Raw genomic sequence first — 26,336 nt, 5'->3', positions numbered from 1 at the left:
GTTCAGTTAATGTAAATGTCTCTGTGGCACCATTCAAAGACGAAGGACTTTCTCGCGATTTGTCCATCAATGTTCATCCCCCCCCCAACTCAAAACACACAAATCAAATTAATAAGTTAGTCTTCTTACTTTCTACTTGTGTGAACCTATTTGCCGTAGATCAACCCTTGCATTTGTCACCTTAACTGTGACTGTCCTTCAATTAGTAATTCAATATTTTGGAGCATTTTCCTATTCTCCAAAGACATAACGAGTACTATATAGATACGAATTTCTTCTCTGTTAGCAAAGGTAATTAAAAATGTAAGGGAAATTTATATCAAACAATCCCTCTAAAACAAATACAATGTTGTGTTGTTGATTTTTGTTTTGGTTTACTGTAAGAGTTTAATATTTTTCTTGTTTTCGGCTGTAGAGTTGATAGCTGCACTTTGGCAGATGACCCAGAAAATGAAACGCAAGAATTTGGGAAGGAAGTGTATCAACTGTTATCTGCAGTCCGTATTTTAGGAGAAAAGTTTGGCATTGGAGTTCCTGTTCTGTTCTTGCGAGGATCCGTAAGTCTATTGCTGTTAAAATACAAAAACGTAAAAAAATCTTTTTATATCAAATGTGGGGTGAGTTTAATATTTATTTTCGGTTAACCTGTTTCCCACCATATGACTGTGATGCTCTGGATCTGGCACAATAGCTTTTATATTCCTTCATATTCTGATATTCTTTGAGAGCAAGATGAGGTAAAGTCACCTTGTTCCAGAGGACATTACAGCTGCTCTCTCATTAGAGAAACCCATGAGTGTGATTTAACCTGAGGGTAACCGTGCCTCAGGCGAGGGGAGAGTTTGAGAAGGAAAGTTCTTCATCACAACCTCAGCCAATATGAGAACTGAACCCACACTGTTTGGATTGGCTAGCTCAGTTGACTGAGTGGTTCATTTACGCTGCAGAGTAATACTGGTTAAACTGCCAGTAGTTGTCTCTTTCTACGAGAATATAGGATTATGGGGACTTAACTTTGACCTTTTTACCTTTTACTTTGAGAGTTTGTGTGAAATCAGATGAAGTGAGGTTATAGTTGATACAATAACTGGACCTTGTACTAAGAATGTACTCTTCATTATTTTTTATTTCCATTAAGTATTTTTATGCTACCTTTATAGTGGGATTTATAATCGAAATTATTTATATCGACTTGTCACGCTGCTCTGGTGCATGGTGTCCATTGTCAGAATAGTGTAATTTCAGTGTAGTAAGTTTACATAGATTCTATTATAAGTGTCATCATAGAATTTTAATATGAGGAAATTTAACTGATAAATGCATGCCAGTCTGAGATTTTTAAGATATGTGTGGTGCGTAATGTCACTGTGTGGTAAAAAAGAGATTAATGCAGTTAGAAGTCACTTCATTGCCACAGGCACTCAAATTTCTTTTTCTGGATTCTGTATATTATTAATGTTAGTCAGCATCTCCATTTTAGCACAAAAATCACAGTTTTTTTATGGTGTTGAAGGAGGCATTCAGCCCACTGTTTCTGCATCACTGTCCAATGAATATTGTGGCATACTACTATTTATAGGAACAGAGATAGACCATTCAGCCCTTCAAGACTGGTCTGCTGTCCAATTTGATAGAGGCTGATTATCTAACTGAGGACTCTGTTCTCATTTTTGCCCTATATCCTTTGATTCCTTTACTGGTAATAACTGTGAGTGTTTTCAAGAAGGAGATGAATTCTGTTTTGGCCTCAACTGCTTTCTCTAGTAGAGATTTCCATAGCCTTACCACTCTCTGGGTGAAGAAATTTCATAGTGAGCATATACTCTCTCTAGTCCTGTTAGAACTTTATCGATTTCTATGAAATTCTCTGCCCCTGCCATCTCATTCTTCTAAATCCCAGTGAATATAGTTCTAACTGATCCAGTGTGTTTTCATATACAAGGAGACCAAAACTACACACAATATTCAGTATGGTTTCACCAAGGTCTCATACAATTTAGGCAAGACATTACTGTTCCAGTATTCAAATCCTGTTGCTATGAAGACCAACATACTGCGTTGGTCGTCTTCTTTACCTGCTGCACCTGCATACTTACTTTCAGTGACTGGTATGCAAGGACACCTAGCTCTTTTTGCACCTGCATTCCCACTCAATCTACCTGCCTTTCTCCCTACACCCTTTTCCCCAAACCGCACTGGCTGAGGTTATCATGAAGGACTCTATCTTCACCTCTCCCTTCACCTAAGTGGCCCACAAGTTAACCTACCACCACCCCTCCAATGACGAGGCAGCCCTACGATCTTATAGCACTATGGTGACTTGACTTCTATTGCGATATCTTTATAAGCCTGCGAGTTTATTTCCTTCAAGCCTTCATGTGAGGCCCAGAATTGGGGACACTACTCCAGCTGAGGTCTAACTAGTGATTTATTAAAGTCTTATTTTTCCTTTTATTCTCATCTCCATGTAGAAAACCAAGGATCCTGATGATGGTATAACTAATACGCCATGTCTGAAGGAGTAATTGTGATATTGAATGTTTGCTCGATGAGTGATGAACATATTTTCCTTATGTTCGTAGCACTCCCAGCGTTTGCCAGACAGGCATCGTAATCACCATCTATTTGGCAGTGGAAAGAACCATCCTGAAAACTGGTGGAAGGCATTGGGTCAGCAGCTCATTATTGAGGGCTTCCTGCAAGAAAAATCCAGCTTCAACAAATTTGCTACTATAAATACTCTGACTGCCAAGGTTAGTTTGATTCATTTTGTGCTTTTACTGGGATACTGCAGAAAGTTCAGGATTGTTACAAATTACTTAAATGTGCTCAATGTCCAATTTTCTATGTTCACTTGGATGGTGCTGAAGGGAAATCCAAATACTTTCAGAATGAGTGTCAAGTAAAATTCACAAACCTCGATTTTACGGAAGATGTTACGGTAGACACCATGTACTAAGGCCAAATCAATTAACTATGTCCGTCCTACAGAGATGAACCAATGTTTGTAATCAGTTTCTTGGTAACTGAAATTGATTGTTTCAGTTTTCAATCCCTATCAAAATGTTCTTATTTTTAAATTACAGAAGTATTCTTAAAATTATTTACCTTCAGATTTTTGGAAATCATCTTATCATTTGCTTCACATCAATTTGTTTGGGAACAACACTTTTTTTTCCAAAGAGAACTATCCTTTATATCTTCAAATTGAAACATTTATTTTGACTTATCTGTATCTATCAGCTCTTTGCTATCTTTCACATGTCTGTTACTTCTATACTCAATAACTTTTCAATTGTACCAAAAGTATGTGCCTAAAATAATTTAATTTTCATTTAAGTTTTAGTAATTGATTTCGCTAAGTGCAGAAAGGAAGGCCTGCATTTATATATCAACTTACATGATTATGACTAACTCCAAAACGCAAACCAATAAAATATTTTTGAAATGTAGGCATTATAATCTCCAGTATGCAGTAAACAAATTGCACACTGCAACTCCACTTAAATACAATGTGTTTAGTGATTTTGATTGTGGAATAAATATTGGCTATGATAAGGGAAGAGCTCCTTGTCTCCTGCGATCCTTCTCTGCACCTGATAGAGCAGGTGGACTCTTGGATTTTAACTTATTATTTGAAGGTTGATGCTGCCGACAGTGCAGGAGTTTCTGAGTATGACTGCAGAGCATCAGTCTGTGATTTGTGCTCAAATCTGTGGTAGGATAAAGATTTGTATTCATTAGAATATAAAAAGTTAATAAGTGATTTGATTGGAATTTTTAGGGATTTGAAAGAAATTAATTGAAAGGTTTGATAGTTAGAGACTTTTCCCGCGGGTGAAGAAGGTCTTGGATAAGAGGATATAATTGTAACGTAAGAATCAGGTCATACAAGAGACAAGTTAGAATACTTCAACACACAAAAGATGATGGCATTGTGCACCTCGCATAAAACTGAGTGGATACTAGCTCAATTAATTTTAAGTAGAAGTTGTGTAGGCCTTTGCTAGCCAAGAGGTATTAAATAATATGAAGCCAGGGCAAGCAGATGGAGCTAAGACAGATCAACAGTGATCATGAAAAATCACACTATATGCTTAGAAGATTGAGTGACTTGCATCTATTGCTATGTCCAAAATGGTTCCCTTTCTTAACTCATGCTGTGCCCATGACCTAACCTCCTTTTAATAATGAGAGTTTTCAGGTTTTGAACAGATTCACCTTTCATCCCATTTCGTGATGGTTACTGTTTTATTATTATCAAACTGGGGTAACTGTGATTGGAACCAAGTAGAGGGAAGTGTATTCTACATCTGGCCTGTGCTGCTTTACATTGGAATGCTTGGTGCCACCACTGAGTGATGCTTCAAATAGCATTCACTGGAGGCTATCATTGTGATGGGTGCCCAGACAATAAAAAGGCTGATGTAATTATTGAGTGCTCTGTTGGCTGTGCATGTTGTCTACTGATTGTCTGTCTGCTCTATTTGAGATTTCTCAGCATGTTTTTGGCAGGTGAGACTGCCTGCCAAAAAAATTCTCAAGTAAAATTGACCCTGAAAACCATTGTGTTCAATATATTTTTAATTGCAAAATCCATAAGCAGTTTTTTTTTTAAAGCAAATTTTCTATGGAAATATATTCCAAATGAAATCACAAAAGCTCAAGTACTTCCCTAAAGAATGTATTCCTAGGTTTGTAGAAGAATTGTTTATTATGAAATACGTAAAATCATTGGAAGTAAACTTACCAAAAAGGATTTCAGGATAATTTGTTAAGCAGACTATGCACAAATATATTGGTTCCCACTTAAGCAATAATTGAAATCTATATTCTTTTAAAATTATGCCATTATGATTTATATTTGTGCAGGGAAGAAATTGGTTAAATAAGGCAGCGAATGAATCCTGTCGCACTCTACGACTTCAAGCCACTAAAGAGCTGTGTCCACCTATTCCACCCAAAGCGTATGTATAGTGTATCCAGTTTCATTTGATAGTATCTTTTTAAATACCTATCTCATTTTAAAACTGATGGATGATTGCTATTCTAATTGCTCTTCTAAGTGAGAATGAAAATTTGTTATGAATATGTGCTGGTTATGCTGGTGCTATTCTGCAAAGGAATTTAACTTGTGCTTTATTTCCTTGCAGTCAGGTTCAACCTTCAACCATGCGTTCAATATCCTCTCCACAATCTTCTCCATTGGCCAGTCATTTGGAGCTTCAGGTTTCTATTTCTCATTTTAATTTTCTTCTTGGAAAGTAAGAAGTGAGAATTGTCTTTGATCTCCTATTATTGAAATTGGCAAAGTGGAATTTAATCCCAGCATTTCCTAATCGAATGTTGTCAATGGACTTTTTGCTTTTTACATTATCACACCTATATTACAAAGTCTTGTTCTGTAATCTTTATTTTTTTTTAATTCCTTCCATCCTGTGATGTTTGTATTTCAGTTGACACTGGATATTTGTGAAATTATTAGCTGCTATCACTTAAATATTTAAACTTCCTCAGTGATATTTAGGATGATTGACAGAAAGTAACTTGAGGCATTGTGTTATTTATTGAACACAGCGTTGCAAATATATTCCAACCAAAAAAATGTCCATGCTTAAACTTTACAAGAAAAGTCTATTTGATTTGATTTAAGTTGTCTTTTCCAGCAGTGGTCTCATAAAGCTTTTGAGAATTGATCTCATCACATAGAAATTATTTTCTTTTCGTAATCTCATTCTCTCAAACTTGCACATCTGAAATGTTTTCAAATGCCAGATGGAGCAGATAGTTACAAACATAAGAAACTATTAAATTTATTTATAAGTAAAGGTATATTAAGCCAAATGTGTATGCAATTTAATGAAAAAAGTTATATATCAAAGATGGTGATGCACCTTCAAGGACTAATGTTCTTTGTCCCCCGTGACTGTGCAGACATTACAGTGTGTTCATAGCCATGAAAAAAATTAACAAAGGTACCACCAGATATTTAAAATATTTAAATAAGTTATCTGTGCATTCCACAAATATTATCCGAGAGACACAGCCCTCTCCCTACTTGAGGCCACTGAAGAGTTATGTCTCTCTCTCTCTCTCTATGCCACACAACGTGTATGTATAATGTTTCCAATTTTATTTTTGATAATACCTTCTAGAATATCTACCTGGGAAACAGGACACTCTCCCATTGTACTAATCATGTAAAATTATAAAATAAAATAGGCATAGTTAATTGGATGAAGTACAAAGCTTTTACTTGGATTACAAAAATGTATTTAAGATTACTGGAAGATCAAACTTTGTGGCACTCCTAAGTTAGGTATGGCTAAACCAAATGCAGAGTGAAAACTTGATCCCTTTTTTGCCATATTTGTAAAACCATTTCCAATAATTTAAACTCAGCAATGTAATCAAACAGTACAGTAGGAATTGAATTGTCATTAGAGTGAAGAGACTAGATTAAGAGGTGTAGACACTCAAGCATTGCTTTAATTGTTCACTTTTGCTATTCTAACTGCTCTTAAATGAGAATGAAAATTTGTTATGAATATGCGCTTATGCTGGTGCTGTCCTGCAAAGGAATTTAACCTGGGGCTGTGATACTTTTATCCAATCTTGATTGAATTTACATCTAGATGGTGCTTCGACCAAATATGTTTTTGAGTTACTTACCCTTTCAATGATCTTTGGTTGGGTAGCAAAGGCATGAGCAATTTCATTTTTTTTTTAGATTAGATTAGATTAGACTTGCAGTGTGGAAACAGGCCCTTCGGTCCAACAAGTCCACACCGACCCGCAACCCACCCATACCCCTACATTTACCCCTTATCTAACACTACAGGCAATTTAGCATGGCCAATTCACCTGACCTGCACATCTTTGGACTGTGGGAGGAAACCAGAGCACCCGGAGGAAACCCACGCAGACACGGGGAGAATGTGCAAACTCCACACAGTCAGTCGCCTGAGTCGGGAATTGAACCCGGGTCTCAGGCGCTGTGAGGCAGCAGTGCTAACCACTATGCCACCGTGCCGCCCATAAATAAAACATTTCCTATTGTGACTCGCTAACACTTGTGAACTAATCCGCCATGTGCGATGAATCTTTTGTGCAATCATAACCCAAGTAAGAAATATAATTTGGCTTTTGAAAAATCCGCAAAGTAAGTGGTGCAATGTAACAAAATACTGTAAAGATGAGCTTTATAGCTATTAACTTTAAAGAAAGCTCTTAGAGCAAAATTCCAGTATATCTTTTTATAAACCGTATTAAAATAGTCACGTTTTGAAAACATAGTACACATTGAGATACTTGATTAGTTTTATGGGAAGTCTAATGACCCAGAAATAATAATATTATGGAGTCAAAATTGCATTGTAAATGTACGTCGGTTATAATGGTGCATTGCAATATCAGCAGTAACATGTTAACTGTTGAATAGTGCAGTTTCAAAACCAAGCAATGCTAAGTTTCGCAGGGCACAGAACCTCTAAATAATCAATTGTTTTGCAATTTAATTAACAATTTACCACAACCTACAACGTGCCTGAAGTAAACTCTGTACAATGGGCGAAATATTATTTCTCAGGTACCTCCCTACTTTTGCTGTGCATCCCACATTGCTGGCATTATTTTCTTTTAATTTATTGCAAAGTATTCTACTCCCTTTCACCCACCCAGTCACATTTCTTCCATTCCTCATCACTGTTCATGGAGGGATTATTTTCCCCCCCCCCATGCGCCTCTTAGCAAATTACTAACTCTTTCCTGCACTTCTGCTTTATTTGCTGTTGCCAATAAAGTCTTTGTATGAATTCTTTATTTCATACAAACAGATGGTGTGCAGCAGTGTTGGATAGCTGAATGCGGTTTTTGTGATGTGAAGAAACTGGAAAGTCACTGAACATTGAATTACTAGGGACGGACAATAAATGCTGGCCAGCCAGCAATGCCCACATCCCACAAATGAATAAAAAAAGTGCTTTTCAGGGATGGCAGGGTGAAACATGTTGTGTGGGCAAGTCAGAGGTTTTCCTGATGTGGAATGAGACACTGATGGTAAATGTTCAGTCACTTTTTGCAAGAATCACCTCTTTCAGCCCAATTTAGATGAAGTAATTTCATCTAGCTCTTCCTATCCTTTCCTTCATTTTAATTATGTATGTAATACATTTTAAACCTGTTCAGTATTGTTTCTCTCCTTAAATCATAGTTTTTCCATTGGACTGATTGTACCTTTTTTTTCAACTTTCTTTTAGAAACCGTCACTGCGCAACAAGTTTGGACGAGAGAAGGGAAAAGAGAATGAAAAGCTGTTTTCAGCAGCTGCAGTTAAAAGGTATAGCTGCTTGTGATGTCTCTGGGTATATAATGCTGGCGTAGAAGGCAAGATATTCTGTCCAATTATGATTGGAAGGTCTGGCCTGTGCTGCCTGAGCTGGCAGGATGAGATGAACAGCTGATTTTACTGCTCGTGGAAAAGCTGAATCATAACCAGTAATAAAAGCAAAGTACTGCAGATGCTAGAAATTGAAACAAACATGCAAAATGCTGGAGAAACTCCGGTCTGGCAGCACCTGGGGAAAGTTAATGTTTTGAATCTGATATGACTCTTCAGTTTTGCCAACTTTTTCCAGTAATCTGTGTTTATTTGAATCATAACCTGGGGCGTGTGATGGGACTCCTTTTGTCTCCATGGTTTACAACTTGATACATTACAGAATTGGTAACTTCTTAAAAAATTGAATAACACAGTAAGAGTTGAATGCCTAGTTAAACCGAGGAAAATATTGTTGATTCAAAAAATACATTTGGTCAAAGCTTTTTGTCTTGCTCACGTCAGGACATCTCACGAGTCTCTTTCAAGACAAAAAACAATATTTTATATTTCACAGGAGGAGAGTGTTGATTGGTGGCAAGTAATGCCTTTGGTAGAGGCATTACCGTAGGGAATGCACCTACTGATACTGATTGACAGTTAACTACAAGATTTTGTCAAAATTCTAATTGCTAGTTGGACTCTGGTCAGGATATTGAGAAATGAATGAGCGAATAGTTGTCTTCTGTTCTTTTGAGTTGAATCTGGCATGTTCCTTTTATCTGGAAAAGACATGTCTTTTACATATACTGGAACATACCTGTATAAATACATGTAAGTGGACTATACTGCAAGCCTGACTGACCATCGAGAACTAGTTGTTAGTATATTTTTACACATTCTCAATATTGTTTAAAAATATTTGATTTTTCAGCAATATTCAAGTTCTGTACTGCCAAATGAATAAGAGAAATATTAGTTGTTTTATTTTGGGAAGGAGAATTTGTGGTGAGGGTTTAACTTCATGTTCAGTGAATTATATTGGCCAAGCACTTCTTTTAGATTTGATTAATTCATATTTCAGCCAAAGCTGTTATAATAAAAAGAATAGCTTGTATATCTGTAGAGATCTTCCACGTGCCATTTTGATGTTAGTTTATCATTTATGCTTTAGGCAATTTTTTTTTGTTTGAGGATTATTAAAACATAAGTGTAGTGTTTTAATAGATTGTCATTAAATAAGTATATAGAGTCATAGAGATATACCGCATGGAAACAGACCCTTCGGTCCAACCCGTCCATGCCAACCAGATATCCCACCCCAATCTAGTCCCACCTGCCAGCACCCGGCCCATATCCCTCCAAACCCTTCCTATACCTATCCAGATGCCTCTCTTTTCTTTTGTGTAGAAACCAAAAGCATGATTTTCCTCCAATGCTGTGGAACTGCTAATTTTTGTGAAAGTAAATCCTTTGTTATAATTTGCATTGTTCTGTCTGAAATGTACTTGGGTTTAAAACTGCTTTTGACTCTGTAGCTGGAGAGCATTGCAGAATATAAGGCCATGTGCTTTGCTTTGCAATGTGAGAATAAGTCTTTTGCACAGTTCCTTCCAGTGAGTTTACTTCCCACATGCCAGCTCCATAGCTGTATTGTCAAAGGCTGGTACCTAGTTTGCTTCTAAGCATCCAGAATGGTAGGCAAATGCAGGAAACGATAAACAGAATATAGAGAACAAACTTTTTTTTAAAACTCCATTCACTGTAAATATATCACTCTGACCAGATTTTGATCCATTTACAGCATACGCTCACACTCAACTCATCCCTGATTTCTTTTGATTGGTCTTCTACTTTAGCTCAATTTCTCTAATACATTGATTCTAACTGTCCTTTGTTCTGACTGTCTGACGTATATTTCAGTATACCAATTCTGTTTTCTTAACGAGCTCCATAGTGCTGGTTAAGTCTACCATATATTTGATGTATCATTGAACGGTTTCATTGGCCAACATATCAAGTTTCAGATTAGCTGCTTTACTTTCAGTTTACATGAAATTTTTATTCATGTGAATGGATTATTCTACATTTTAATTGCTTGTCTATCATGATCCAAATGGTTTTTGTTCATTCATTTGGGATGTCGGTGTCACAGACTGGGACAGCAGTTATTGCCCATCCCTAGTTGTCCTTGAGAAGGTGGTGGTGAGTTGCCTTCTTGTACCATGGAGTTCCATGATTTGGTGGAAAGATACTGAAAGTGCAGTGGTATATTTCTAAGTCAGGAAGGTGAGTTGCTTGGAGCGAACTTGTAGATGATTGTGTTCCCATACATCTGCTGCCCTTATCCTTCCAGATGGAAGTGGTTTTGAGTTTGGAATGTGCTCTGGACAGAGGCTTTATGAATTGCTGCAATGCATCTTGCAAATAATTCCCATTGCTGCAACTAGCATTGATCATGGAGGAACTCAATGTTTGTAGATGTGGTGCCAGTCAAGAGGAGTGGTGGCCTAGTGGTATTATCGATAGACTATTCATCCAGAGCCCCAGGTCATGTTCTGCAGTCTCAAATTTGTTTTCTGTCATGGCAAATGGTGGACTTTGATTACAATAACAATTCAGAATTACAAATCTAATGATGACCCTGAAACTGTTGCTGATTGTCAGGAAATAAAAAGTCCATCTGGTTCACTAATACCCTCTAAGCAGGGAAACTGCTGTCCTTTCCTGGTCTGGATTATGTGACTCCAGACACACAGCAACTTGGTTGACTCTTAACTGTCCTCTGAGCAATTAGGGATGGGTAATAAATGTTGGTCTAACCAGTGATGCCCATGTTCTGAGTGTTTTAGAAAAAAATGTTAAGTGGGCAGCTTTAGTGTCAAGTTTCTCGAATGTTGTTGGAGCTGCACTCACCCAGGGGAGTATTCCATCACATTCCTGACCTATTTCCTTGTAGATGATGGATACGTTTTGGGGAGTCAGGAGGTGAGTTACTCATTGCAAGATCTGAGCTTCTGAGCTGTGCTTGTAGCCACAGTACTATATGACAAGGCTAGTTTAGGTTCTGGTCAATGGTACATCCTCCCAGCCCCACTGATAGTCAATAGCCTTCTCATATATAGGTCACAAAGGTGTGTGTACAAGTCCTGTTCCAGACCGGGGAAAAAAAAAATCTCAAGGCAATCTTGTGCGGGGGCCACTGCACTGCTGCAAGTGCTGCCTTTAGGATTAATTCATTCCTCGTGAATATTTATCGCTCAGTCAGCAATACAAAATAAAATAATTATCAAGTGATTGTAAAATTTGTTGTTGTACTGAAATTGGCTACCACATTTCCAATGTTAGAAGTGTGTCTCTACTTCACAGATCCTTTATTAGCTGTAAAGTTCTGTGAAACATCCTGTGGTAATGAAAGGTGCTGTATAAGTACAGGTCTTTTCTTTAAAAAAGTCTGAAATAGTGGCCTCTTTGTGTTTTTTTTTCCTCAGCCGTTTCTTTGTTCCACCTTCATCTGGTTCACCGATAAAATCCATTCCCCCTCAACAAGTCACATCACCTAAGCAACTGGAACTGGAAGTAAGTCATTTAGTTTTGGAGAATGTTTTCTGTTCATCTCCAAATTACTGTGAGTTTTTTTTAGTAAAGATATTTCCGTATGCAAATGGGGAAAACCCCCAAGACAAATTTTGTATGTTTACTTTCACACTAGAGTATACCTAATAACAGCTTTCATAATCCTCAGATGCTGTACAATATATCCTTGATGAGGGTGCTGTCTTATCAAGAATTTCTCCCAGTACCTCTTTAACAGCAGCAACTTATTTCTAAAATATATTTTACATAGCACACTGTTCTAAGGCTTTTCATAAAAGCATTGTAAGGCCAGGTATGACACCAAGGTATGTGAAAAGATATGAGATCAGATAACCAAAACCTTGGTGAAAGATTTCGATTTTAAGAAGTGTTTTAATGTGAGGCAGTGAGGGGAAGAGGTTTGAGGAGGGATTTTCAGAGTTTGCAGCTTGGTCGACTGAAGGCATAATCTCCAATGGTGGAGCATTTGAAACTGAGAATGTGCAGGACCCTAGAAGTTGAGGAGCACAGATATCTCAAGAAGATTGTTAGGCTGAAGAAGATTGCAGAGTTCGGAATTTGTGAACAAAGATGGGAGTTATAAAATGATATCATGTGACCAGGAGCCAAGGATAATCGGTGAGCACTGGGATAAGAAGAAAACTGAGCTTGGTATGAAATAGGATGTGTGCAGCTGTTTTGGATAGTCTTCAGTTAGAATGTTGGTATGTTGTCCGTGAGTGCATTGGAATAGCTATTTCTGAAGATTGAACGAAGGTTTTAGCAGCAGATAAACAAATTCAGATGTTATGGTGGTTGGAATGAGATATCTTTGTGATGGGTGGGAATGGATATTCAGGCTACCACAAGATTGGAATAATTTACCTTTTGCATTTGATTATATTTTTAGCTTGGAAAACATTATGTGCAACAGTGGCGGACGTGGGGATGCTGAATGCTTTCAGAAGGAATTTGGATAGGTATTTGGAAACAATTTGCAGAGCTTCAGTATAGAGAAGGGAGGAATGGAATTGGTTGGTTTGCTCTACAGAGGTGTTATAGACTTGATTTGGCTGAATTACCTCCTTTTAGGTAGTAATGATTCAATGACTTGTGGTGAATCAGACAATTATCAATTGGACAGTTATCAAAATAATTCAGTTGCTTGTGAAAGGGCATACTGGTGATATGTATGCAGTGGCTCCCATGTTTTTAATGTTTTTTTTTCTCCATTTATTGAGAGCGCACATTGCAGGCAGAGTTCATTCCACCAGATGATTCTGAGAGACAATTTGTTATTGGTGCACCAATCCAGTCCCAACAGTGTCTCTTTCCTAACATGATAGTTGACCACCAACAGAGTTTGATATATTAATTCATTGGTATTGAGGTTGTGTGGGAAGTAATGAATATTCTTCCCCATTTGGGAAAATGTAACACATATCATTGACCTGGCCCCCAGTTTACTTCCTTTGTTTAAATGAGGCATTTCTGAAATTCGGCGCATGGACCCCAAGTAACATTTAATCATTGCTTCAACTCTTGTGATGTATTTTTAGAATGCAGATGTCTCTTACATTCTTCTACTTTTGATAATTAATAGAGATTGCAAGAAATCTGCATTTATCTTTTGTTGCTATCTTTGGAGAATGACCTATAAATTGCAACCGAGCATGAGCCATAATCCCCTATGCCTGCTCTGTTCCCGTATCTATCTATGCCCCCTTTATTAAACCATCTATTTAACTTACTCTCAAAGGTTGAAATTATCTCTGGTTCAATCACTAATTCGGGCTCGATAGAAACTTTGAATATTATCCTGTATTAAACAGCTAAATGATTTCCAGGACACATTTTTTTTTCTCACTCCTGAGGCACAGATATAGCCAGATGTGCTCTTAAGCCAGTCGAGTACTAGGCTCAATATTCACTATCAGCAGAATTAGCTAATATCTTGCATCAGCTTGGCTCATCCATTTGACTGAGGAAGTAGTTGTATATTCTTAGGGCCTACTCAATCTGTCCTCCTCTCAGTGAAACATTAATCTGAGGCTACCTTTGTATTTTACATGGGTATAGAAGATCCATGATGTATATCAAAGGGAACTTTTTTCCAATACCTTTGCTAATGATTCATGTTTAGCCAATGCAGAGGAAAACCATTAAATAAGCAGTGATGTTACTGAATATTTTTTATTCACTTAACCATTTAGATTCTTTTCAGTTGCTGTCCCAAGTTTGGCAATCATTGATGATAATTTGCAAAAACAATTATTTGACTTTATAATATAGGAATATTTTTCAGGAATATTCAGTTGCACAGATTTTTGGGATCAAACTAATTTGCAATCTTGAGCAGCATCAGAGAGCACATATATTGGATGAAATTGTGTCACAAAGATTATTGAACATCTATAAAGTAACTTCTCTATACACCATTAAAGTGTGCTTCTTAGCTTTCCAGCTGTAATGTTGGTTTTGAGTACAAAGGAGTTTGAAATCAGCACAAAGTATGATTAACAGATAGGTAATGATTTTACATGCATACATAATCATACTATGCACAAGTTAATTTCTGGCTTCGAACCCATATAGTGCATAGCTTGCATATTATATTTGTTGGATATTCCTAAGTTAATAACAAGAGTACTAAATTTTGAATAAAGGCGATGCCAATGCCTGAGGTTTTTGTGGATAGTGTGGTATGAAACTGTAATGTTCCATTGTTCTGGGGAATTTTATTTCATAGTTTAAATTTTTGCACGTAAAGTGTATCATTTTAGCTTGTGAAAGTTGCTATGGTTGAATAGTGACAACAAGATCACAGCATCAATTCAGTAACTGTAGCATCAGTTTTATTTTAGACAAACCATACGACTTCATGTAATTAAGTTCATCATTTGTATTCAGTCTATTTTGGGACTTTCCCCTGTCCTCATCAATTTCATGAACTCAATGTGCAAGCAAATGGATTTAAAAATAGTACAACAACATTTGCTTCATTAATAGTTAATGGCAAGTGTTGTAGAAATAAACTGTATAATGGCTGAAATGAATGATCATATGAGGCAATGTAGCATACTTGATCTTACACTCTGATTTGTTATATGTCTAATTCTCAATTACTCTAACTCTGATCTGGCTGGCCTTGTCCTTCACCCTTTTACAATCTGGAACTAATGCAAATTACTGCTGCCTTTATCCTTTTCCACATGATGCCTCACACTCACTGACAAATATTGGGTCATAGTTTCCTACTGGCTCAGTTTGAAAATTTCTGTCCTTGTGTTTAATCCTTCCACTGACTCATCTCTCATTTTTCCTGTAAATCTTCCTATTATCTGAACGCTGCTTTCCTCTGCCTCCACTCCTCCTCCGCCTCCTCCTCCTCCACTCCTGGACCTTTTGTGTGCCCCCTGTGTTTCCACCATCTTTGAAACCCTCTTTACAATTGCTACGTTCATCAGTTTTTAAGTCATCTATCCTGATGTGTTTTATTTTGTCTGAACGGTCTCTTTATTTATTGCACCTCTACAAATTAGTAGTTGATCCCATTACCCACCGCCCCCAACCGCTACACTCTTTTATTTATGTTTTTACTTTGACTTCTCATTGTGAATTTTTAACAAACTCTTTTTTGCTAATAAAGGAACCTTTGTCGTATGAAAAGGTTTTAAAAATATTTTGCAATCCAATTATAATTCACGTTCCTTACATCATACTTGTTCTTTGTGCCATTTTGTCAACAGGGCAAGTTATATGGCAAATTATTATCAGCAAGGCAGAAAATTGCCATTGAGAAGGATGTTCCCCCAGCTATTTTGGCTACAAATAAAATACTCCTGGACTTTGCCAAGATAAGGTAAGTGAAATATATTAAGTCTAGGCTGTAAAATGAAGTACAGCTCACTTGTTATAATTGATCAGTCAGCTAATAATCTTAGTGTATTTTAAAGTGATGTACAGCAGCATATACACAGTCTGGCACCCACCAACTGGAATTTCTGTTGCTGCCCGAAGGCATCATTGTCAATACATAAAATATTGATGTTGGTTGTGAAGTGAGCAGAATAGAATCAATTGAAATATGTTTTCCTGAGTTTACAGTTATGTGTCAAATATGCAGTCTGTAAGCCCTTTGCAAGTTGAGATAGGACGGGAGTCCCTTCTCTTGACATCAAGGCTGCATTGACCAAGGAGTCCTAGCAAAACTAGATTCAATGGGATTTGGTGGGGGGAACCTTTCCAACGGTTGGAGTCATATCTGGACCAAAGGAAAATGGTTGAGGTTGTTGAAGTAGGCATCTCCGGACTAGCACATCTTTGCCAGGAATTCCTTAGTGTAGTTAGTGTCCTATGTCCAAATGTATTAAGTTGCTCCATCAGTGACCTAGTCTCCATTGTAAGGTCAGGAGTGAGGATATTTGCCAATGATTTATAGTGCAGCAAGACCTGGATAAACCCAGGTTTGGGCCGACATGAAATATTTGTGTTACGCTCGAGCCCAGCAATGACCATTTCTAATTGGAGAGAATCTAGCCATTACTTTTTGGCATTCAATACAATTACCATTGTCAAATACCTAGTTGTCAATATCACACTTGAATGGATGACTGCAGCTCCAACAACAGTCAAAGCTTGACATCATCTCAATCAACCAGTCCACACAATTGGCACCACGTCCACAAGCATTCACTCCCTTCACCATTGATTTGATTTATTTATTATTGTCACGTACTGAGATAGTTAAAATTATTGTTTTCTATGCTATCCAGGCAAATCTCACCTTCTGTAAGTACACCAGGGTTATAGAACAGAATGCAGAATATAGTGTTACATGTACAAAGTGCAGTGAAATCTCAACTCTAATAGATGAGAGGTTTGTTCAAAAGTCTGAAAAAAATGGGCAAGAAGCTGTTCTTGACTCGTAGTACATGTTTTCAAACTATTATTTCATCTGCCTGAGTGTGTATAATTGGGGTGGGAGGGGTCTTTGAATATGTTGGCTGCTTTCCTGACACATTGACATTCAGTAGCAGAAGTGTGTACCATCTACAAGATGCATTGCAGAAATTCACCAAGTCCCCTTCAACTGTGCCTTTCAAACTCATGACCACTATTAACTGGAGGGACAAGGATAACAAATAGCTGGGAGCATGATCACCTGCAAGTTCATCTCCAAGACACTCACTGTCCTCACCTGGAAATATATTGCCCTTCCTTCAGATTTACTAGGTCAAAATCCTGGAATTTCTCTAACAGTACTGCAGTGTGTCTACACCAAATGGTCTGTAGCAGTTCAGGAAGGTAATTCACTAACCTCTTCTCAAGGAAACCTGGGGATATGGACAAAATGCTGTCCCAGACAGCAAAGTCTCATCACAAGAATGACTAAAGTGAAAATTGTGTTATATCTCTCCATAGCCTCTAGAGGGAGTAATAGATGAATATTCCTGAGTTTGCTAATTTGCAATGCCATTGGTATAAAACCATAATGAGTGAATTACCTGGAAACGTCTTTGTAGTCTTTTATTAATAGTTCAGCCTATGGTCCTTACCTGACTGGGGGGGGGGGGAACATTTGGTAAGAGTGCTCTTTCACTTAACGTTCTTAATAACTTCCTGCATGTCTTGGCAAAATTGATTACATTTTTCCAGAAAGGCATCTATTCCAGAGGGACAGAAGCATACCAGCAAAGGACACACTGCACTATTCACTCATATCTCTAAGGTCTTAGACACAGCAAAATGCCTTTTGTATGGGTGCTTTCAAACTGTCGAGAATTATTAGTACCCAGGCTACCTAAAAGGAGACCACGCTGATTCAGTAAAATACCTCCCTCATAGTGCAGAACAGTTGCAAAAGTTTCAGATCCACAGTAGAACATCCAAGATTAAAATAACAGCGCATGTTCCCTTTCTCTTTCTTGTCCAATCTAGTTGCCAGCACTTTCTTTACTTACTTTAAGCAACACTCATTTTACTAACCCATCACAATGGTCTCTGACCATTTTTAAAAACAAAGAATTATGTTTGAAAATAATTGGCTCTTTCATTTCCTTTGAATATTTTAGTTTGCTAGTTATGAGAATATGGCAAATAAGGATGGTTATTTCAACCTGTGCAGTGACCAGAGGTAAAGAATCATGTAACAAACCCTCCAAAGCAGGTTGAACCAGAGTTACCGTCCAACAAGTAAATGTTAATCCTTACTTGGTGCCCAAGCCACCTCTATATGTATGTGGCTGGATTCCCTTCCGGATCCCATTTTTCTTTTTAGTACCTTATTTAATGCCTTCCAAACACCAATGAAATCAACATTCACCTATACCTAAACACTTGACTTTCCTAATAAAAAATCCGTGTTTGCAAATCACGATCTGCCCTGCCCATTAGAAATGTGTCCTGCCAATCTGATGAATTACTGGCTTTCAATTTCAACCTGGATTGTGGATGCAAGAGGAGCATTCCTGCTAGTAATATTAACCAGGAGGTAGGACAGCCTAGTCAACAGTTGACACTCTGTGTCTGATACAATGCATGCTACATTTTGTGTTGTTCAATCATTCAGGGAGGGAAGAGTCTGTGTTGCTAACATTAAAATGAGCCCTTTTTGAATTTCAGGTCTGTGGTACTTTGTTCTTTAAAAGACATGGTTCCAAGCAAGCTTACTTTTGACCGCTTTTGTATTTGCATTTTACTTAATGCAGTTAAGTGTTTGCTGTACAGTTCTCGATTCTTCATATTTTCCTTTCTGTAATCTCTTTTCTGTATCAGCACTTTGTTTTAATTCCTACCCTTGTTTAACTTGCATCACTGAGATTTGTGAATATATTTGAGGATTTATAAATGGACTGCATAATTGAGTTGACATGAAGGAGATTGTGGGGGCCAACAAATACATATATAATAATGGGATGTGTTACGGCAATGCCTATTAACATTGCTGTCCCTTTGTTTATAGCTGCCTGACATGTTGAAGGGGCATTGTCTTCACCATCACTATTTTGCATAGTTGCATCATACACTGCATAGTTACAGGGAGAAAGTGAGGATTGCAGATGCTGGAGACCAGAGTTGAGAAGTGTGGTGCTGAAAAAACACAGCAGGCCAAGCAGCATCCGAGGAGCAGGAGAATCGATGTTTCGGGCATAAGCCCTTCTTCAGGAAGCACAGTTACACACCGACAAGGGCATCCCTGCATGAAACTTTGATGCTACTGGAATGTTTCAAATCACTCACTCCAGTTAGTCTCAAATGAAGTGACATATGCACTGCTGGCAAGGTATAACATCATCATTATTACAGTGCCATTACTTGGGTTTTGCACAAAACCCTCGGGCAAGCTTTAAGACCCTGCTGATCTTTCTTTGTTTCTGATGCCAGAATGTCCCCTCACTTGAATTTATTTATTGGTCTTTTTGGATTTCCAGAAGGCCTTTGACAAGGTGCCACACAGGAGTCTGCACATGATGGGCATGGTTAGAAGATTGGCTGAAGATAGAGTGTGGGGTTAAAAGTCTTTTTCAGGATGACAGCTGGTGGCAAACAGAATGCTGCAGCACTCCGTGTTGGGACTGCACTTTTCATGTTAGACATTAATGAGCTGGATGAAGGAACTGGAGGCATTGTTGCTAAGTTTGCAGATGACACAAAGAAAGGTGAAGGAACAGATAGTGCTGAGGAACCAGGGAGGCTGCAGAAGGACTTGGACAGGCCACGGGAGTGCGCAAAGAAATGGCAGATGGAACACAGTGTAGGAAAGTGTGAGGTTATGCACTTTGATAGGAAGAATAGCAGCAAAGACTATTTTCTAAATGGGGGGAGGCCTCAGAAATATGAAGCACAGGGGATGTAGGAATCCAAGTTCAGGATTCTCTTGAGGTTAACGTGTAGGGTCAGTCAGTCAGTCAGTAGTTGGTACAAATGCAGTATTAGCATTCATTTTGTGAAGGCTGCAACAGCTGAGGCTGTATAAGGCTGTGGAGTTTGGAATATTCGAAGCAATGTTGAACCCCCTATCTAAGGAAGGAGATGCTGGCCTTGAAGGGGGTCCAGAGGAGGTTTATATACAGAATATCGAGAGGCCTGGATAAAGTGTACATGGGGAAGTTTCCACTTCTAAGAGAGACTAGGACCTGAGGGCACAGCCTCAGGGTGAAGGGATGACTCCTTAGGACTGAGATGAGATGGAATTTCTTCAGCGAGAGTGTGTTGAATCTGTGGAACCCTGCCACAGAAGACTGAAATCGATATCTATCCATCACTGCCTTTAATAAGAGTGATGGATAGATACTTGATTAGTAAGGGGATCAAAGTTTATGAGAAACAGGCAGGATTGAGAAGCATATCAGTCATGATTGAGTAGCAAAGCAAACGTGATGGACTAATTCTGATCCTACATCTTATGGTCTTATTGTCGCTTACAACCAATAACTGAGGGGTTTAGGTGATTGCATTGGCGAAGCCAACAGGCAGACCAACTCTTCATTCAAAACAACAGTGTGTTTTGTATCCACAGTGGTGTTATGGACAACTTATCCACTTGCCTGCCAGCACTGCAATATGTGCTCTAATAGCAACCATCGTCCTTTATGGACTGCTGCCTGAAGTTGATATTGCACATCTCAACTGACTAAACAACACGCTGAGCTCTAAGGGCAGGTTTTTCATGTACCAGTAGCTTGAATAATTAGGACAGGAAGGAGCTCCTCATCCAAAATGAAGAGTCATTCTCCTTCTATATAAAACTATCAAGCGCAGACTCAGACCCACTGTTGCAAATTTCAGAGTACGCCAATCAGCAGCTTCTCACTCCCATGTCTTGGTTTTTTGCACAAGTTTTATATTATTATGCTTAGAAACCAGTCTTTTTGCAAATGGACAATGTATTCTATAGAACAATAGTTTGAGAGCTTGGGTTGGATTTGGAACTAACAGGTTAAGGCATAGAACCTTCTCACAAATAAAAAGGTGTTTGCTATGCCAGTGTTAAGATATTGTTGGCATTTTGGTTTCTGGAAGTTTGTTACTTTAACCTTTTATGTTTGAAATGTCAATTCATTTTTCTCCTAATTGGAAAGATTGATGTGTAACTGTCCTATCCTTGTCAGTTCACTGTAATTGGCATCATGTCTGCTACTGGCGTCGTATGGATTCTCCACTCATTTCAGATGCTTATTTCGCAAAAGCAAACTGGCTTTGTGACTTATGTACAAGTGAGTTAAGCTGGATCCTGGTTCTGTGGGGATCCAGCAGAATTGAGTGGTCAAAATAGTTTGAATAACTGCATTAAGTTTTGACTTGAGCTGAATGTCCTGGAACTGTTCCTATGCTTTCCACTTTCACTCATGAGACCCCATAAAAGTCATATTATTTTACCTTCTAACCGTAGGCCGTCGACTGCTGACAATCTGAAACGAATTGATGGGGTATCTGAAGCCAAATCTGGAGTGTTGGCTCCCCTCCTGAATACCATCAGGGAATTCTGTCAAGCTAATGAATTGGAGGTATGTTGCAAATAGATGTTTATTTTATTTCCTCCCTCATACTGGGCAGCTTGGTGGCTCAGTGGTTAGCACTGCTGCCTCACAGTACCAGGGTCCCAGGTTCGATTCCAACCTTGGGTGACTGCGCAAACCCACACAGGCAATCTCCCCATGTCTGCGTGGGTTTCCTCTGGGTGCTCCGGTATCCTCCCACAGTCCAAAGATGTGCAGTTCAGGTGAATTGGTCATGTTAAATTGCCCATAGTGTTGGGTGCATTAGTCAGAGGGAAATGGGTCTGGGTGTGTTACTCTTCAGAGGGTCGATGTGGAGTTGTTGGGCCAAAGGGCCTGTTTCCACACTGCAGGGAATCTAATCATTACTTGAAAGTTTGTGAGCTATAGATACAGACGTCTATAAAACATTGGGGTTGAACGTTGGGCATCCCACTTTAATCCAGTGCCATTGATTGACGGTGGGAGAACTTTTCTCCCTCAGATTTTTAACTTCTCTCTGCACTTTTTTTTTCTGTATTTACTTTAAATCGGTCCCAATACCTTTGATGCATATACTCTGTGCTGTCAGCTTGTAAGCTCCCAATAAATAAAAATAGGATTGAGAAATATCAGAAAGCGCCATTCACCCAGGACTGCTCCTAATAGCATTTGGACTCTCTTTCTTGGCTTTTTGTGCAGTCTAGAAGAAATAGATTCATTGTCAGTTCACAGTGCTGAATTGGCATCAGCAATTCAAAACTTCAAGTCTGCAAAATAAAGACATTTCACTTAACCATTATGTACAAGCTTACAGATTAGAAGCCAGCGTAAGCGATTCTGGACTGTGCTTTACCATTTGATAAATTTGTGGCTGATTGGACTTTGGCCTCATTGCCACTTTCTTGCAAACCCCTGCACCTTGCAACTCCCTAGTCAGTGAAGAATCTGTCTCCTTCTGCCTTAAAAGTATTCAGTAACTCTACAATACTGTATGCTCTGAGGAGGAGCATTCCTCAGATTTGTGACTTTGAGAGAAAATATTATCCCTCGATCCTAAAGTCATAGAGTCATACAGCATAGAAATAAGCCCACCATGTCTATGCTGACCAACAAACGCCAAACTACACTTATCCCATTTATCAGCACTTGGTTCGTAGCCTACCAAGCCCTGGTATTTTAAGTGCTCATTGAGAGGCTTCTTAAATGATGCGAGAGTACCTGCCTCCACCACTTGTCTTGGGCAACACGTTCTATATTTCTACCATCCTCTTGGTGAAGAAATCGTTCCTCAGATCTTCTCTAACCCACCTGCTCCACATCTTAAACTTGTGCTCTCTCATCTTGGACACACCTGCAATAGGGATAAGATTCTCACAGTTTGCTTTGTCTGTACCTCTCATTGTTTTGTATACCTCAATCACATTCCCCCACAGCATCTTCTGCTCTAGAGAAAGCAAATCCAGCTGGTCCAGTCTCTCCACATAACTCTCCTCAATTTCCATTCCAGGCAACATCCTGATGAACCTCCTTTGCACCCTCTCCAGTGTAATCACATCCTTCTGATAGTGTGGCGACATTATTCCATCTCTGGCCTGACCGATGCTGTATGAAGTTGCAACAAGACTTTGCTGCTCTTGCCTTCATTTGCTGGGAAATAGAATACAAGCATTATATATGCCTTTCACTTCCCCAAATGCATCACCTTCCACTGATCAGGATTTAATTCTACCTGCCATTGCTCCACCCAGTTTTCCAGCTGATCAATATTAAAAAGTAACGTGGAACCATTCTCCTCACTACCAACAACTTTTTCAATTTTCATGTTATCTGTACTAATTATACAATTGCTGACAAGTAATTACTAATTATACCTTCTGCAATCACTTCAAAGTCATGAACATATATAACCAACAGCAAGGGTCCCAGCACCGATCTCTGTGGTCCATTGCTGGTCACAGACTTACAATCTCCCAAACAGTGCTCCACTGTTACCCTTTGTCTCCTATTTACAAACCAATTTTGGATCCAGTTTGCCAACTTGCTTTTGATCCTATGGTCCCTTGCCTTGTGGGCCAATCTTCCATGTGGGACCTTGTCAAAGGCCTTACTGAAATCCATGTAAACCACATCAACTGCACTACCTTCTTCAATATGTTTGGTCACCTTTTCAAAAAAAAACTCAGTTATATTAGTCAGACAGGGTCTCTCTCGAGCAAATCAGTGCTGGCTATCCCTGATCAATCCTTGCCTTTCCTAGTGTAGATTAATCCTGTCCCTCAAATATATTTCCAATAAGTTCCCTACCACTGACCTATCAGACTGTCTGTCTGTGTGGTCTGTAATTACCTGGCCTATACCAGTTGCCCATCTTGAGCAAAGGAACCACATTAGCTATCCTCCAGTTACTTTAGATGAGAAACCACTCATTTTAAATTGTGTCTCGATTCTAGTTTCCCACTAGAGAAAACACCATTCTAGAAGCCACCCCGTCAAATCCCCTCATTGTCTAATTTCAGATCTTGGATGTTTAAGTAGAATCCTCTCATATTTCTAAACTTTACAACCTATTTGCACAATCTTTACAACCCTTTCTCATAAAATAACCCACTATTGTCAGGAATCATTCAATTTATATCAAATCAAAGAGTGTGGTGCTGGAAAAGCACAGCCGGTCAGGCAGCATCTGAGTAGCAGGGGAATCAACGTTCCAAGCATAAGCTCTTCATCAGAAATGAATATCCTTTCTTAAATGAGGACACCCAAACTCTGCACAGTGCACAAGATCATTTCTCTTCAATGCTCTGTCAACTCTCACAAAACATCTTTGCTTTGGTATTCCATTTCCCCTTGCAATAAACAGCAACATGCCATTTACCTTCCTAATTACTAGCTGTACCTATTTACTAACTCGGAGGTGGAGGAGCTGGTGTTAGAATGAGGTGGATAAAGTATAAAATCACACTCCACCAGGTTATAGTGCACCAGGTTTATTTGGAAGCACTAGCTTTCAGAGCACTGTTCCTTCATCAGGTGGTTGTGGAGTATAAGATCATAAGACACAGAATTTGTAGCAAAAGATTACAGTGCCATGAAACTGAAATGATATGTTGAACAAACCTGGATTGTCAAGTCATGTTTTAAAATGGTTTGCAAGTCTCGGTTAATTAAAATGTAAATCCCAGAACTTCTTTTGAGTCACCTTCTCAAGATAACTTAAGGTTTTAATAATAAAAGATGACATCTCAGCTCAGATGTTGCATTAAAGGTGTGAGGTCAGAGTCTGTCTGTATCCCAATCTTGAGTCAGTCTGGTTGACATGACAGTTATCTATGAGGAAGAGCATCTCACCAAGACCTTCCCTATGCCTCCTCTTTTCTCCTTTAAACAACCACCAAACCTTAAACAGATCTTTGTTCGTAGCAAACTGCCCAACCTTGAGGACAGCATCAACCCCAACACCATAAACCTTCTCATGTCAACCACTGTAAGATGTGTCGGAGTGTCGCCACGGATACCACCATTACCTGTGGGGGCACCACCCACCATGTATGTGGCAGATACTCATGTGACTTGGCCAATGTTGTCGATCTCAAATGGCAAGGATGCCCTGTGGCATGGTACATTGGTGAGACCAAGCAGATGCTATGACAACGGATGAATGGACACCACGCATGTTTTGGGGCTAATTTATTTGAGGGGGTAATAAGCTATGTGGATAAAGGGAGCTGGCAGATTGCACATGGGTGTTCCCTCCCAGTTGGGGAGCACCTCCGTGGTGTCAGGAACATTCGGCGTCGGATCTTCAGGTGACCTCCAAGGCGGACTTGGGGATTGGCAACAATACAAAGTGGCTGAGGAGAGGCTGATAGCCAAGTTCGGGACCCATGGAGATGGCCTCAACCGGGACCTTGGCTTCATATCACACTACAGGTGACCCCACTACACTGTACACTCTTGCACGCATATAAATTGCAGATCCCCTCTCGTGTACATACTCTCTCTTATATATATATATATATATATATACACACACACACACACACACACACACACACACACACACACACACACACACACACCCCCCAAACTCTCACCCACAAGGTTTACTCCATCACACTCTCACACAGTTTACCAAGCTTTCTCACACACAAACGTACACTCTCTCCCATGCAGTCACATGCACGCACTCACATATTCCCTCTCTCTCACATACATACACAAATATATAAGTCTATGGGGTGAATTTGTACTTGCAGATACATTCAACGTGCATCTTTCGAGCAAAACTCTGCAGGCAGTCAATCCATGTAATATTTTGTAAAATCCACTTTGGAATTGGAACCAGTCTGACTCTCCAGATTGGGATACAGACAGACTCTGACCTCACGCCTTTAATGCATTGTCTGACCTGAGATGTCACCTTTTCTTTTAAAACCCTAAGTTAGCCTGAGAATGTGGTTTGAAAGAAGTTCTGGGATTTATATATTAATATACTGAAACTTGCAACCCATTCTACACGATGAAAGATGTAACAATCCGGGTTTGTTTAATACATCACTTCAGTTTCATGACACTGATCTTTTGCTCTAAATTCTGTGTCTAATGATCTTATACTCCACAACCACCTGATGAAGGAGCAGCGCTCTGAAAGCTGGTACTTCCAAATAAATCTGTAGGGCTGTAACCTGGTGTTGTGTGATTTCTATCTAACATTGAGATTCATCTTCTGTGTCTGAAGTGGTGATTCTTTCCCCTTTTAAATTACATACTGCTGTTCTGTTCTTGCCAAGATGTCAAGTTCACATTTTCCCACATTATTGTCCATCTGCCAAAGTTTTGTCTATTCACTCCTCATATCCTTTTCGCAACGTGCTTTCCCATCTATCTTTGTGTCATCAGCAAATTTAACAACAATAAAATGAGCTCCTTTTTCCATTGATTGTAGATTGCCAAGCCAAAGT

General features: G+C 38.9%; 1 protein-coding gene across 2 annotated transcripts in view; it reads left to right on the top strand.

Annotated features, from left to right (window-relative positions):
• Positions 1–26,336, top strand: part of wrn (WRN RecQ like helicase) — a 101,376-nt gene that overhangs the window by 53,394 nt on the left and 21,646 nt on the right. For both annotated transcript variants that reach the window (XM_060851494.1, XM_060851495.1), the window contains exons 23-30: positions 416–557; positions 2,583–2,753; positions 4,873–4,967; positions 5,154–5,229; positions 8,259–8,338; positions 11,809–11,896; positions 15,643–15,755; positions 21,288–21,402. In XM_060851494.1, coding sequence (XP_060707477.1) covers positions 416–557; positions 2,583–2,753; positions 4,873–4,967; positions 5,154–5,229; positions 8,259–8,338; positions 11,809–11,896; positions 15,643–15,755; positions 21,288–21,402 — 880 coding nt within the window. The remainder of the gene's footprint in view (positions 1–415; positions 558–2,582; positions 2,754–4,872; positions 4,968–5,153; positions 5,230–8,258; positions 8,339–11,808; positions 11,897–15,642; positions 15,756–21,287; positions 21,403–26,336) is intronic.

The sequence above is a fragment of the Hemiscyllium ocellatum genome, chromosome 36 (genome assembly GCF_020745735.1).
Source record: "Hemiscyllium ocellatum isolate sHemOce1 chromosome 36, sHemOce1.pat.X.cur, whole genome shotgun sequence".
NCBI classification, from domain to species: domain Eukaryota; kingdom Metazoa; phylum Chordata; class Chondrichthyes; order Orectolobiformes; family Hemiscylliidae; genus Hemiscyllium; species Hemiscyllium ocellatum.
This window is presented reverse-complemented; position numbering and strand designations above follow the sequence as displayed.